Source organism: Micromesistius poutassou (genome assembly GCF_964030765.1).
Source record: "Micromesistius poutassou genome assembly, contig: SCAFFOLD_3082, whole genome shotgun sequence".
In the NCBI taxonomy this organism is placed as follows: domain Eukaryota; kingdom Metazoa; phylum Chordata; class Actinopteri; order Gadiformes; family Gadidae; genus Micromesistius; species Micromesistius poutassou.
This window is the reverse complement of record NW_028179004.1, coordinates 30,001-43,258: the sequence shown is the minus strand read 5'-3', so window position 1 is coordinate 43,258 and position 13,258 is coordinate 30,001. Positions and strand designations below refer to the sequence as shown.

The 13,258-nt window shown below is 50.4% G+C and overlaps 1 protein-coding gene across 1 annotated transcript in view; it reads right to left on the bottom strand.

Moving 5' to 3' along the window:
- Positions 1-44: 44 nt before the first annotated feature.
- LOC311373191 (thrombospondin type-1 domain-containing protein 7A-like) overlaps positions 45-13,258 on the bottom strand; it is a gene marked incomplete at both ends in the record, with an annotated part of 41,522 nt that continues 28,308 nt past the window's right edge. The window contains 11 exon segments of the mRNA XM_084490022.1: positions 45-113; positions 115-161; positions 1,265-1,406; positions 2,846-2,999; positions 3,654-3,787; positions 4,326-4,504; positions 5,064-5,333; positions 6,354-6,548; positions 8,574-8,677; positions 9,238-9,370; positions 13,191-13,258. The exon segment at positions 13,191-13,258 is cut by the window's right edge and continues 48 nt beyond it. Of these exon segments, the coding sequence (XP_084346148.1) occupies positions 45-113; positions 115-161; positions 1,265-1,406; positions 2,846-2,999; positions 3,654-3,787; positions 4,326-4,504; positions 5,064-5,333; positions 6,354-6,548; positions 8,574-8,677; positions 9,238-9,370; positions 13,191-13,258 (1,495 nt within the window).

Sequence of the window (13,258 nt, the reverse complement as noted above, 5' to 3'; positions counted from 1 at the left end):
CACAGCTTGAGGACCACTGATTTCACCCCACCGCCTCCACCCACCTCTTTACACAGCTTGAGGTCCACTGACTTCCCGTCACTCCGGACGCAGTCCAGCATGCGCGTCTTGAGGGCCCACGCCGCACACGGCGCGCTCGCTCAGCTGGCAGGTGCTCCAGTCTGCAGGGGATCAAACGCACGAAACCTCAACCTCACAGGGACCGACAACGGCAAGCTAAACCACCTGCCCTCTGCCTGAACCGGCGTTACTGGCCCTTTAAACGGGCTCCTCTGATGCTCAGATCAGACGCCCAGCCCTTGATCTGGAGCGACAGCTACTACCATGACTAACGAGTGCCGGCCTGTGGTCGGACCTGTCAATTAGCGTCTCGGCGGTCCCAGGACAGCCCAGAGTGTTCCCCGTGTCGGAGAGTCAGCGGAGGAGGCTTTCCTTAAAGATGGACGCATTGAGGAGTAAGGCTTTTTGATTCACTCAGCGGTTGTTGACTTTGGGAATTTGTTGCACTTCGTCCACAGAACGACCTGAGAAATGCCTGGCCTATATTAATTACTTAAGCACCGTTTGATAAGATATGAAAGAACCCTAAAACAGGATAAAGTCATCGTGTTGGACTTGTCTTTTGACTAGGGCTGAAAAAGTGATAAAAAGTGAAATATTGCTCAAATTAATTATATTGTATTTGTATTATATTTGTATCTGTTAATCGCAAATTAACCGCACATATTTGTATCTTTGTATCTGTATTTTTCAAGTTTTTAATACTCAACATGGGAGTGGACAAAATATGCTCGCTTTATGGAAATGGATTTGTATATTTGTTATTGGAAATCAAGTAGGACCAAAAACACAGTGTAGTGCGTCCAACCTTTCATCCAGCAATAACACAAACCAGCAGACTGAAACCACCAGAGGACCCACACGGGTCAAGCCTCTACCAACAACTCAAACCACACGTCGAGGCCATTAAAGCGCTGATAAGAAAACAGTTGATGCTTTGAAGAGCCGGTGCTTGCAGCTTCCCACATCTTTTTGATCTCCAAAAAAACCACCCAAATGTTGGCCCTCACCAGCCTGGGCAACTGCTAATCAACAGCACACTTCTAAATCATTATTCTGTATCTTGGATTTGTTTGTCCTTTTGAACTTGTTGCTGTCTGTTAAGAAAAAAGGGGCTGAATGTGGTGGTGGTAAACATGGCGTGCGTGCGCTTTAAAAAAAAAAAAATTTGCGCAGTTTTCAGCTCCGTGGTTCCAACGCCCACCGGTGATGTTGTAGGAGTAGTGGAAGCAGTTGGAGTTGTATCTGCAGGGCTCCGTCTCCGTCGTCTCCGGACACACCTTGTCCTGGCCGGGCTGGCGGAGAGGGTAGGCGCTCCGCTCGCGGGTTCGATTCCCGCTGCAAGGCTGAGCACACAGAAGAACAGAAGAAGAAACGTTTGAGGGTTTTGTTTCACATGATTAACTCTGGTTGGGTGGAAGTGTTGAGGGTTATGGTTCACTCTCTGGTTTTCCATCGCCAGAGAGACTCTCTAAAACGCACAAACCTCGCATCGCATAAGGAACGACACAACAACACACACAGAAGCAGATCTCTATCGCTACCCCTTCTGCCTCAGCCCTCACGGCGAGCGCCGCTGAATTAATCCCGCTCCCTTATTTAGTCACTTCCTCGCCTCGTTTTCCCAGGAGAAGAGCTCAACCCGCCTAATATATTCAGCATCAAGTCATTTGCCGGTCATGAGGGACCTCTTCCATATCCGTGGTTAATTGCTGCTCCCTGTAGAGAGGTTGGCCGATCCTCCGGAGCCGCGGGAGGAAGTGCGTTCACCAGCTCCACGTTCTCCCACCGTGACTCTCACCTCGAAGCCTCAGTCACAACATTAGGACAATATCCGCTGTTGTACAGTTCAAAAGTCGATTCATATTTCCACCATTGCTCCACGCTGTCATCAGTATTAGTAGTAGTATTCTCTACTGAGTGCCCTCTGCTGATTCGAGACGTAGGCTAGCCTCTGATCCATCGCTACTCGTTACAGCCTGTCCCTGCTACTTTGCCTTTAGAGAAATAGCAGCCTTTCTTAATTAGCCTTGAGGCTTTCATTTTAACACGTCCTCTGTTATGTTTGCATTTCGGGTGGGCTGCTTCAACCACAGGGCTCCAGAGATGGGCTCCGTTTGGACTCCTCAATCAGTCTACTTCCTTTGTGTCATTTCAGGGCAGAAGTTCACCCCTGAGGGTTTGCGGTTTAACAAACACAGCCGTGTCGGGAAGGCCTCATTAAAACACTAGGGGGAACACAATAATAATAATCCCACATTGGTGGGAGCTTTGTCTGTTTCCATGCAATTATTTTTGAATGATTCGATGCACACAAACACAGTCCCGGACAGCTCCCAGTGCCGGGGACAAGACAGCGCTGATCCAGAGGGCCGTACACAGATCACTGCCTCGGCTACGGGCCCTTCCTCTGGAGGACAGGCTGATCCTTCAACCACCAGGACCGGGAGAAGTCCTTCTCCTCCCTAGCCTCCTGCCCCGGGCCCTGGACCCTAGTGGAGCATGGCTCTGAGCAGCACTTGTCCTAGGAGGACGGCTCTACTGTGAGACTCTACTGGGGCATCAATGAGCCAGGGCACGTACCAGTGGGCTATACTGGGACATCAAGGGGCCAGGGCACGTACCAGTGAGCTCTACTGGGACATCAAGGGGCCAGGGGACGTACCAGTGGGCTCTACTGGGACATGAAGGGGCCAGGGGACGTACCAGTGGGCAGTGGGACATCACGGGGCCAGGGGACGTACCAGTGGGCTCTACTGGGACATCAAGAAGCCAGGGGACGTACCAGTGGGCAGGCGCTCCAGCGGCCCCAGTCGGAGAGGACACATTCCTCGGGGCAGGGCAGGCGGCTGTCCCGGGCCCCCAGGGACATCTCCTCCGGGTCGCACAGGTAGTCCTCCACCTGGTCCGACGGCCCGTCGATGGTGTTCAGCATACACCTGTCGGAGACACGAAGAAGAACCACCACCGCTGTGTCAATGTCTAGTGTGAACATAGAACCACCCTGTGTCAATGTCTAGTGTGAACTAGGGCTGGGCGATTAATCAAATTTTGATCGTGATTTCGATTTCAGAGTGAAACGATCACCAAACTAATATAATCGAGTTGAAACAATTTTTTTTATTTTGTTTTTATTTTGTTTTTATTTATTTATTTTTTATAGAAATTGCAGAACAGCTGGATTCATATCTGGACTTTATTTTCTATTTGACCATTTTGTGTATTTTTTTAAGGGGAAATTTCAAAGTTCTCATTTACAAAGTGTTTTTTTTTGGAGAGAAATTATGAATAAATGCGTCATGTTTTCAAACTCAAAAATAATCGTTTGAATAATCGAGATTTCAATATTGACCAAAATAATCGTGATTATGATTTTTTCCATAATCGAGCAGCCCTAGTGTGAACACATAGAACCACCCTGCGTCAATGTCTAGTGTTAACAGGAGACATCTCAGACCCCCTCTTCCAGGAACATCTCACACGCTGACCGCTCACTGTCGCTTCTTTGTGTTGTTCAAAACGTCATCCGTAGCATCAGGTGGCGTGCGACTCAAGCTGTCGCCATCAATCCATCAAGTCTTCTTTAGACCTACCTGACTTTTCTGGTCTGCACGCCCTCGCCGCAGTTCTCCTTCAGGTCCACGTTGCTGACCTTCCAGACGCTCCAGGGCTCGGCCAGCCACACGTACTGTCCACAGTCGCTCAGACAGGGCACCACCTCGTAGACCTGGCCACGGAGCGCGCACACACACACACACACACACACACACACACACACACACACACACGCTCTGGGTGACCGCACCGTCCCACACACAGCAACGGAGGCTTTTTGTATTGTAATGGGATTTTGAGGTTTTATTTTTCCATCAATTGAGTGAACAAAGCACTCACCTGAGCCTGTAGATTGGAGCCAATCAAAGGATAAAAGGAATCACAGAGAAAAACACAATTATTATCTTATTGTTGGGCTCCACAGTTAATCAGAAACAAAACGACAAGAGCGAGCTGATGGAAATGGAAACACACGAGAGGGAGAGAGAGATGGGATTTGTCTGCACAAGGTCACCCCTGCCCCCGAATTCTTTAATCTCCACATGAAACGCGCACTACAGGAAAATGAACTTAGCTGGCAAAAATGTACACAAAACACACAGTCACTAACGCACAGCAGTAAGTCTTGATTCTGTTCCATGGATTCCATATTTTGTGTGTGTGTGTGTGTGTGTGAGTGTCCGCAGGGGGGGGGGTCCACCTCCACTGACCTGGTTCACGTGGTCCAGCTTGGGGCACGGCCGCCCCCCGTTGTAGGGCTTCTCCCTCAGCCACTTGGAGCGGACTTTGACCCCGCTGCCGCAGGACTTGCTGCAGCGCGACCAGTTGGACCACTCGCTCAGCTTACAGTCGGAGGGGCAGGCGATGATGCAGGCCTCCTCGATGTAGCCTGCAAACGGAACGCAACGCACGTCCCACAACAATGACAACAAATGACAGCCTCGCAGAAAAACCAGACTCGGATGGTGTTAGCCATTGGTCTGGGACCGGTTTGACACCACAAGGAACAGCAGTGTAGTAAAAGTAATGTCAAATGGGATTTGAGAACGACTCTCTTGGTGTGTTTGCGTTCCCTTTCCTCTCGTCAGATCAGCCGAATGCCCGCCACAGGGATTTATCTTTAAAGCAAGATATAAAAAAAAGTATTTTCCGCTGAAACAAATAAAATGGTTTTATTATATTTAAACGGATGGTTCCTTTGTATTTTCTTTTTGTGAACCAAAAAAAAACAAATCCTAGCAATGTGCCCTTTTTCCCCGTACGATAATTTTATGTTATTGGGCATTGTTATTTACTTGTTATTTAAAGCTTATTTCCCTTTTGTGACGAAAACAATTAGGAAGGACACAATGGCTTCCTCCTCCTCCTCCTCCTCCTCTTGGGGCGTGGACTTCCTGTGTGGTTCTGGGGGGGGCGGGGTGGGGGGGTGGGGGGGGGGGGGGGCTCACCGTGGCTGTTGCAGCGCGTGGTCTCCACCAGCCGGTTGTCCTGGTCGTAGCACACCATGGCCTGGTAGCGGTAGCCCTGGCCGCACTCCTTGACGTCCCCCTGGACCTTCAGGCCCAGCGGGCCCCCCTCGGCGCGGCCCCCCTCCGGCAGGATGCAGTCGGACCAGTTGCCCACGGGCTGGGCGTTGTACTTGTTGCAGGGGCAGTACTGGGTCTCCGTCAGCGGGTACAGCTGGCTGATCTTGCACTGGTCCCGCTTCTTGCTCTTCCCTGTGTGAACAGACGGGAGTCGGCACCGCTCCGCACGTTAAACACGGAGGAATCACCGGCATGTGTTACCGTGAGCGACATTACATTATATATATTTTACATTACATGATATATATTATAACATACACCGATGACGCTTCTGACAGAGTCAGTCCCGGTCATCGCAGGGGAAACTAAGGAGGCAGTCTGAGAACAAATGACGGGTCTGCTCTTTGTACCGGGCCTGGCTAGTAGCCAGGACCAGGTGCCTTATCTTCACCAGTTCAGTCTGGTACCCGGGCCCTGGCAGTAGACCAGTTCAGTCTGGTACCCGGGCCCTGGCAGTAGACCAGCTCAGTCTGGTACCCGGGCCCTGGCAGTAGACCAGTTCAGTCTGGTACCCGGGCCCTGGCAGTAGACCAGTTCAGTCTGGTACCCGGGCCCTGGCAGTAGACCAGCTCAGTCTGGTACCCGGGCCCTGGCAGTAGACCAGCTCAGTCTGGTACCCGGGCGCTGGTGCATCATTTGTTTCCTTTGTTCGTCCTACGACCTCTGCGAAAGAGTCCATTCTAAAGCAACATCAACGCTCTGCTCAACGGGACCATGTGGATTGTGTAGTAATAACATGAAGCGAACAACGCACACACAACGTGATTACACACAGCAAAACCATCTCGTGTTCGAACGGCAAAGTACCCAGAGAATAACGAGAGGATATAATAAGAGCTAAGAGAATAACAAGAGGTTCTCCGTGAGGTGCTTTGAGCGAGGCTAAAGCGCGTTTAGCAGCATTAGCAGCTCCTCCTCCTCGTTGGCGTGCAGACCATGACGTAAGCTCCTCAAGACACCATCCATCTCGCCCCCCCTTCACTCCCCCCGGAGGAGGAACGGCCTTCCCTGCAACAAGATTAGCAGCTGCTCCTGCAGCCCCAGATGGATCGATGTGTCCTCCACACTTGTGCAGCCACTCCAACACCCACCCTCCGCCCCCCCCTCCCCACTTCTCCCGGGGGGGGGCCGAGAGAGGAACGGCTCACTCACCTACGAGTAGCCTCTTGCGCGTGCGGACCCCCACGCAGTCGGCGGTGCAGGAGGAGAACTTGGACCAGGCGGTGAGCTGGCAGTCCTCCACGCAGGGGTTCTGACAGGGCTGGGTGAGTTCCGGCATGGGGCTGGGCAGCTTCAGACACTCCTCGAGGTCCGCCTGGCCGCCGTCTTGTTTGCGACAGGACACGGCTAAGGGGGAGCGGGGAGAGGAAAAGCATGTTTTTATCGTCCCTCTGATTTATTAATTCTCGCTGGTCAAATGTATTGTCTCTCTGACGTTCGTCGCACAAACGAATGATAAAGAAGTGTATTTTAAAATGGAAATCTTGTGAGGCCGCAAATGAAGGAATCAGCAGAGAAAGTGGTTCACTCCTTAAAAATACGGTTCATTCATTAAAGATATACACTGTTCCCCCTCACTTTATACAGTTCAGTAAATACAGTTCATTTAATTTACGCTTCTACATCCAAAGACATGCAAAGGCCCCGAGGACAGCAAGTCACGTCTCCCAGACTCCCTCATGAGTCACAATCTCATTACTCTAATGTGCTCAGCGTGCGGAATGGGCACAGACCTAAACACAATCCTCTGGTGATACTATCGCTCCAACAACAGACCTCAGACCAGCAGCTCAAACATGGCTGAGACAGACCTGAACACACTCTGGTGATACTATCGCTCCAACAACAGACCTCAGACCAGCAGCCCAAACATGGCTGAGACAGAGCTGAACACACACTCTGGTGATACTATCGCTCCAACAACAGACCTCAGACCAGCAGCCCAAACATGGCTGAGACAGACCTGAGGACACTCTGGTGATACTATCGCTCCAACAGACCTCAGACCAGCAGCCCAAACATGGCTGACAGAGAGACCTTATACTGGGGTCAAGGCAAGGTCCATCTCTCTCCCTCTTGTACTACACAGTTTGTGTGTATTTAATGTAAAATATATGTTACTCTTTGCATATACGTTTTCCAGCATCTTTTTGTACATGGATGAAAATGGATAGTTATATTCTCGTAAAAAATCGGATTCATCCTAACCCTATCCCGTCAATGCTTACTGCAGACACACCCACAGTCACTCAAAAAAGCACACACACTCACACACGCACATAGCTACACACACACACACACATACACGCACACATCTTCAGAAACACACACACACACATGCACACATACACACACAAACACAGAGAGGAAACCACTCACTCTTGAGCTCAAGCTGAACCCCAAAGAGCGATAAAAGTGATTACAGGGTGCAGAGTCCGTGTCTCCGCGCGTCCCCGCTCTATCGAGTTAGCCTCTGAAACCCAACTGCTGGCTATCGGATTGGCGCCGCTTTGCTCACACTCCTGTACGGCCCCGGCTGAGGGTTCTGTTACAGGTAATGGGGCCTAATGACGAGACCACCACCACCACCACCACCACCCTCATCATCCAGTCAGATAATGGGCGCCTAATAGGTGTGTGAGTGTGTGTGTGTGTGTGTGAGTGCGCGTGCGTGCGTGCGTGTGTGTGTGAAAGGAAAACACTCAAAAGACATGAGCCGTCTGTCTCCATTACGGGCGAAGAAGACGGAGGGGGGGATGGGGGGGATGGTGGGGGATCTTGTTGATGATGTGTCAGTGGGAGTCGGTTCATGCTGCATAAAAGCCCATTTTGCGAGAAGGAATACGCCGAAAAAAGAATCCCCGCCACTCAGAATTGAGCCTCCAGCAGCGCACAACAAGGAGGTGGAGAGCGTCTGACAGAGAGAGAGAGAGAGAGAGACGGCTCTGGAGGAGACGTTGTTCTGAAGACTCTGTCTTCTCGGAGCTACTTCGCCACCAGATGTTCACGCTTGCCAACGCCTCTCCAACAAATCAAGTGATTAGAGAGGCCGTAAATGAATCATCCACCTGCAGGCCGTGAGTCAGGGAGAGCTCTGTTCAGAGAACAAAGCCCAGCCCGGGACGAAAAGGGGGGGGCCGGGGCTGGGTGCCGTGATGCTGTCGCTTTGTTTGATGATGGTATGCAACATGTATATACCAACATGTATCATGTCATACATGTAGCAAGTCATAGCTATCTTTACTGCATACTAGCTTGCACTACATAGTGTGTGCATGGTCTGTGTGTGCGTGTGTGCGTGCGCACAGGTGTGTTTAGTGTGTATGTGTCGGTGTGTGTCGGTGTGTCGGTGTGTGTGTGTGTGTCCCCTACCTCTAGCCTGCAGGCCCGGCCCGCAGGCCTCCTGCACCCCGGGACTGTCCTGACGCACCGACCAGGGAACCAGCTGGCACCGCCGCCACTTGTGAGTCTTCCACCTGCAAGAGACGCGACAACGTCTGGTCTGGGATCTGTTGATCTGTGATCGTTCAACACGTCTGGCCTGGGATCTGTTGATCTGTATTCGATCTGCTTATCCTGGATACATTGATCCAAATACACCTTGGATAGGTCCGTTGGGACTTCAAATTGTTAATTGTTGTTGTTGATGCCAGCGTATCAAGGGCCACCTATTCCATGCAGAAATATATGCATGATTGATTAAATGAAAAGAAAATGAAAATTGATGAGTTTGAGTGGGGAAAAGAGAGATGATTATTCCTCCGTCTCTACGGGCAGGAGCGGTGTGAGACGGAGTGCAGGAGGCCACTCGATCTAGATCGAAACTAGATTAAGATTCAAAAACGTCAGGTTTAAAGAGGGTTATGGAATCTAGATATTTATCTTACGTAAACAGGGCCATGCCCATGATACATGAACGTAACCCAGTAGCTCAGGAGGTAGAGCGGGTATCTAGTATCGATCCCCGGCTCCTCCTAAGCTGAGTGTCGAGGTGTGAGCGCGACGCGGCGGCGCGTGTGGTTGGTGGTGTTTTTACCGATAGCCCTGGCAGACGGACGGGCCCTCGCAGTCCCTCTCCTGGCTGAGCAGCTCGGGGCAGTCCTGCCCGCCGTTGGCCGGGAGCTGGACGACCAGCCGTCTCCTGCTCTGCTTCTTCTTGGTCTTCCCTCCTGGTGGAGGACAAACGCACAAGGTCACTCAGTAAACGGTAAGGCCAAGTCCCGTTTCTCTCCCCCTTAACAACAACACCTGCTTTGAGTGCACCTCAGCTGCATGTCAGCTACCGAGCTGGCTAGCGTTCAAGGGGTGATTTTAAGGGGAAAAACAGCACTCCACCCCTTGCTCCCTTAAGTATTACCCCTTTGTGGGAACGCGCAAAATCGAGGGTTAGGGCTCAAATCTAGCGTTAGGGCTCAAATCTAGGGGAAGGGGGAGAATTGGGACAGGCACTAAGTCTCCATTTGAGAAGAGAAGGGGACACACAGGGGGGACAAAAGAAGTACAACATAATAATAAAAATGCTCCGATGAGTTGTTGAGAGAATCTCTTGGAGGGGCGACGCTTCAAGCCCGGGGTCTTACCCACCGGGCCCGTGATGGCCGCGTCAGTGTTATGCTGCTGAACCTGTCACAGAAGCAGCGTTTTGGAAACAAGGGGACTCACTTGTTTTCAATACATTTTGTGGAATAGTTGGTCGTCGCCATTGATCCCCTATTGCATCGTCACTTGTATCCAGAACAGAGATAGCATGTCATATGAGCTACGTTGTCTCATCTTCATGTTCGCAAAGAGTTGGTTTGAATCTCAGTAAACATGGTGGGGGGGGACGTAAAGTGGTCCTCATTATGCAGTACGCATGCTTACATCCTGCCGCTCGAGGGCGGGATTTGTCGCCGTGGTTCTTTCAGTGCAGCATTTGGAATCGAAACACAGTGATTGCGAACCCCCGGGTTAACTAAATAACACAATTGTTTAGCATCGTGTGCAATATTGTGTGATTGCATCGATGATATTGACACCCTACCACGCCAGTAAGCTGCGCATGGAAAGAAAGGAAAGGAGGGGAAGGAAGGAAGGAAGGAAAGGAAGTCGAGTCTCCTCGGGAGTCATGGAGGGTTATTTAGGGATCGACCGATATGGATTTTTTTAGGGCCAACGACGATAACAAATGTCTCAATTTAAAAAAGGAACATTTATTGAACTGTCTGTAAATCATGCCGGGAAAAAATACTAAAAAATACTAAAAAAAAAATAAAATTGTCCGATGCCGATACATGTAAAAAAAACGTGTATCATGATCGACCGATATTTTTTTATTATTTTTTAAATATTTTTTCCCGGCATGATTTATGACTAGTTACCATCACGGTTCCATTCTGTAGCTCATACAGACAGGGGCCGTCACTCCTCTCTGCCCAGAGCAGTCAGGGTGAGGCCAGGAGGAGACGGGGATCGAACCAGCGACCTTCCGGTTACCAGCCAACCCCGCTCTACCTCCTGATCTACTGCCGCCGCCGCCCACAAGCTGGGCGAGGACCCCTTTGAGCAAGTGGTTACAGGAGAACCCAGGTGGAAGCACACAGGCGGGGGTCGGCCTTCCGTCTATCTCAGCATCTGCAGCGGAGGACGCGGTTACAGCGTGAACACAACTCGGTGAACATCAAGAGGAGTTATTGATTACTTCCCACACGATCTGCGCTGCAGCACTGCCCACGCTGCTTGGTGAGTGACTGGTGCGGCTTAGTGCCGCACCAGGGGGGGTGTGTGCGTGCGTCAACGTCGATAGCGTGTCTTAACACACGCAGCGCCGTGGAAAACACCTGGGGGCTCAGAGAGAGACAGAGCTGGGGTCCACGTGCTGCGCTCTTTAAGCAGGAATCACGCCGACACTGAAACCCGGATGAGAATGACGTTCACTGCATAGGACCGTGTTGGAGTTCTTCTAAAAATAAATAGTCATTTGAAGACATGTGAAGCTCCGGCATGTATGTTGGAACATCCGGCGCCATTTGCGTGTTTGAAGTGGAAATGTGGCGCCGGCGTACGTTCTCCTGGATAGAAGTACCCCGCATGCAGCAACATCCACATTCTGCTGCCTGTGGTGGCTCGTCGTCCTGGATTCATTCCACACAGTTTCTCACTCCCTTGGGGCCCCAAAACAAATCAGCACAAGCAAACAGTAGATGCAGATACAGTTTGTGGGCAAAATAAATGAAAGAGAAAACCCACCACCTAACTATGCAAGAATGTCATATCTCTCAGAGGAATGGCAGTGAAATATATGAAGGTTCACCGTGCGTTAGATCATTCAACACACACGCACACACTATTTGTGCTGCAACAATTCCTCTCTCTCTCTCTCTCTCTCTCTCTCTCTCTCTCTCTCTCTCTCTCTCTCTCTCTCTCTCTCTCTCTCTGTCTCTCTCTTTCTCTCTCTGCATTGCCTCCCTCTGCATATTCAGTAGCCCTTAGTTAAATGGGACTGCATGAACACAGCATGCATGACCCACGTACCTAGACGCCTCTGCTCCCACATGATGAGGCCTAGATAACGATCCCATCACACAGAGAACACACAGAGCACCTATACTGAGAGTCAGGCAACACTGTCCATGAGGCCCGCTGGAACGGACTCCAGGGGTCGAATATTAATCAAAGGGTAATACAAATAATACTAATGGGATGATGAAATCACTATTCAAATCTGTATTTTATTTATTAGTCTAGATGTGTCGTCTAGCGTAAGCGATTCTCACTCTTCTCGCCTTCTGGGTCGACCAGCGAAAGTGAAAACGGAATGCTTTGCTCACGTCACGCCTGATGAACAGTGCAGTCGACACGCACGTTAAAAACTGTTTCAGCCGCAATGTGAATATGCGTAATGTTCCTTTAATAATCTCACCGGTGGAAAGATGGAATACTCAACCTATACCGCCTAGTGGAGAACAGCTTATGCTCCGTCCTTTCACCAACATGGCCTATTTATTTAGGACCGGATTCAACTCTACTGGAGTTTCACTTTTTAATCCAAGTGTTAAATAGTGACTGTGAACGGCCACACTATTTAGGGGATTACGATAAGTGGGTTGCGCAGTCTTTAATGCATGCACGTTTTAGAGACGTTTGTTATTCAGGTTGCTTTCCGTAGGCGCTCGCTCTCGTGGAAAGTTGGCCTCCAAAACAAAATTCTTTCATGTTTATCAAACGCAACCTATGCTCACGTATCGAGGTGCAATTAACTTGTAGCGCCGACAAACATGTAACAAATAGCGATAGTTAAAGGTCTATGATGGTGGTTTACCACTATGGATGCAGAGAGCACACTGAGGTTGAGGAACGTAAATAGGCTGTTAGCTCTGCCTTGACCTACAACGTACAGTCTCCATGGTGACTATGACAAACATACCTGAGTTTGACTGGTAAAACGATATATCCGCTGGCTAGGGCCATAAAATATCAACCTTGGTGCGAATAAAATGCATGTCGCCTTTTCCCAAAAGGGAAATCCCGTAGTTTGTGTGTCATCCCATTAAACTCAATGATTAGTTATAATTTATTGTCGTGTACAAAAACCGCAAGGGATGACCTTGTTCTTGTGCTTACGACGGCGAGTCGTGAGTCAGTGCTCTTTATCCCCACGGGTGGAATATCCTTTTGTGCCGGATACTTTTATTTACTGAGCAAGAAAGAAATGTTTACTGGTAGAATGCCTTCCAGTGGACAGCACAGTTTAACAGTGGCATTGGCCTACATAAGCCTGAGCATACAGCCTGTGTAGAGGTAAACAGTAAGTGTTTAGTTGTGTTGTGGCTTCTGCAGTCGTGGCGTGGCAGCTGAATTGGATCCTGATCCACATGGTGGATGGTCTGCAAGGAGTGCGACCCGGGGCATGTGGTAGATCTCGGGTGGGGAAAGCGACCGGCGCCGTGGTTTGGTGTGGAGGAGGAGGAGTGATGGGGAGGAGGGGGCTTGGGGGGGGGGGGGGGGTACCTGCTTGGCAGGTGGTCGGGCAGGGGCTCCAGTCGCTGTAGGGCGTGACCACGCAGTCCCGGCGGCAG